This window comes from Acyrthosiphon pisum, unplaced genomic scaffold, assembly GCF_005508785.2.
Source record: "Acyrthosiphon pisum isolate AL4f unplaced genomic scaffold, pea_aphid_22Mar2018_4r6ur Scaffold_3472;HRSCAF=4016, whole genome shotgun sequence".
Classification (NCBI taxonomy): Eukaryota; Metazoa; Arthropoda; class Insecta; order Hemiptera; family Aphididae; genus Acyrthosiphon; species Acyrthosiphon pisum.
The window spans coordinates 1-2025 of NW_021772904.1; the positions used below are offsets into that span (position 1 = coordinate 1).

Below are 2025 nucleotides of genomic sequence, written 5' to 3' on the forward strand. Positions count from 1 at the left end.
CTGGTGGGTTAAAATGCCAGTGACAGACGATGGCACCGGAGTACAATTCCTGCGCTGCGGGTTCAGAAAACAAACGTTGGAGATCACGATTTGCTCCCTTGAAATTGGTACCACAGTCTGAATATATATCTGACGGGAGTCCCCGTCGCGACACGAATCTATGTAATGCAGCAATGAACGCGTCGGTGGTCAAGTCCGAAACAACCTCAATGTGGACCGCTTTAATCACCATACAAACGAACAAGGCTAGATACCCTTTGACGGAGCGTGCTTGTTTCCGCCTCCCTTCCTTGATCAGGAACGGTCCCGCATAGTCCACCCCCACGTGAGCGAATGGCCGGGATGGACGCACTCTGGCGGGCGGCAGGTCTGCCATTATTGGTATGGGCGCGGTAGCCTTTTGACGAGTGCAGCTAATACATTTAAATGTTATGCGACGGATAGCGGCCCTGGCTGACATGATCCAATATCGTTGCACGAGTAAGGACGATATAAGCTGTGGGCCGGCATGAAGATATTGCAGATGATAGTGTCGGATTAAAAGTGTAGACAAGGAACACACTTTTGGTAATAAAATGGGATTTTTGGCGTCATCGTGTAGTACGGAGTGCCGCAGACGGCCACCCACGCGAATTATTCCTTCTGAGTCAATATAGGGAGACAGTCTAGCGAGTGATATCGGAGAAGCTTCAGGAGGTACTGACGTGAGTGATTTTCTGAGCGCCGAGAAATGTTGATCCTGCGTCAGCCGTATAACCAGAAACAATGAACGTTCGAGTTCGGTATGTCGAATATATCCAAGTACTGACTGTCGTTTTCGGGCGCGATCAATGAACCGGTGCATGTATGAAATGACACGCTGAAGTCTTGTCAATGAAGAAAATCTTTTGAACCACTCGGGGTCATCTACATGGGTGGCGAGTGTCACTGCACTTAGTGTGTGGCTTGCCTGTTCTGGTACCTCATGGGGAGCTAAAGGTTGGAAAGTGGCGGATGACCATTCATCATTGGGCTCGTACAACCATGAAGGACCATCCCAATACAAACGATGGTCCAACGCATCCTTCGGGAACATTCCGCGGGATACGCAATCAGCAGGATTTTGGGAAGTAACCACGTGGTGCCATTCGCATGTCGGAATTAGTTCCTTGATCTTGTTGAGTCTGTTGGTGACGAATATTTTGTATTGTACTTGCACATTCGTCAACCAGGATAAAACGACTGTTGAATCAGTCCACGCGTGAATTGACGACAATGTCACCACGGATGCCATGGTCCCTTGTACGCGCTGTAGAACTTGTGCCAACAGCAGCGCGCCACACAACTCCAGCCGTGGGACAGATAGAAGTTCATCCGCCTGACCTGACTTTAATGGCGCTACTTTAGATTTGGCGGTAATAAGATGTATGGTGGGTGACGCGTTGACATACAAAAGTCGGAGGTATACGACCGCGGCGTAGCCTTTCAGTGAAGCATCGGAGAACCCAATCAATTGCGCGTGGCTACTTGATTGAACCGGGATATGACGTGCAATCCGGATACCGGAGACAAGGGGTAATTCGGAGGCAAATAGGGCCCATGCTGATGCTAGTTCTGACGATATGGGACTGTCCCATTCATATCCTTCCTTCCATAACCTCTGCATTAACATAATTAAAATTGAACACATTAATATAATATTATATGTATTAATGGGGATGGTATTAGTGACATAAGTATTTACAATTATTATATACATTTGTGATTTCTCAATAAATTTAGTCGGTGAATAATCTAGTTTATTGTAATTATTAATTAATATTTTAATATTCATATAGGATATATGCACCTATTATACCTATATATATTATAGTTATTATACCTATATTTTTTGTGTGTTTATTGCTATTATATGACTATATTTCTATTTATAATATAGTGTTGTATTTTTTTTTTAAATTATTACACAGTTTAAATAACATCCAACAATTGGAAAAATATATGAACCAATACCCACTGATGATTGAATATTGGTAATTTTTATTT

General features: G+C 43.9%; 1 protein-coding gene across 1 annotated transcript; it reads right to left on the reverse strand.

The window, feature by feature from the left end:
* Nucleotides 1-28: 28 nt before the first annotated feature.
* Nucleotides 29-1651, reverse strand: LOC103311513 (the record flags this gene model as incomplete). The annotated part of the gene is made up of 1 exon (XM_008191145.1): nucleotides 29-1651. A coding segment is annotated over exon 1 (1623 nt), but the record flags the coding sequence as incomplete, so codon positions are not given.
* Nucleotides 1652-2025: the final 374 nt, after the last annotated feature.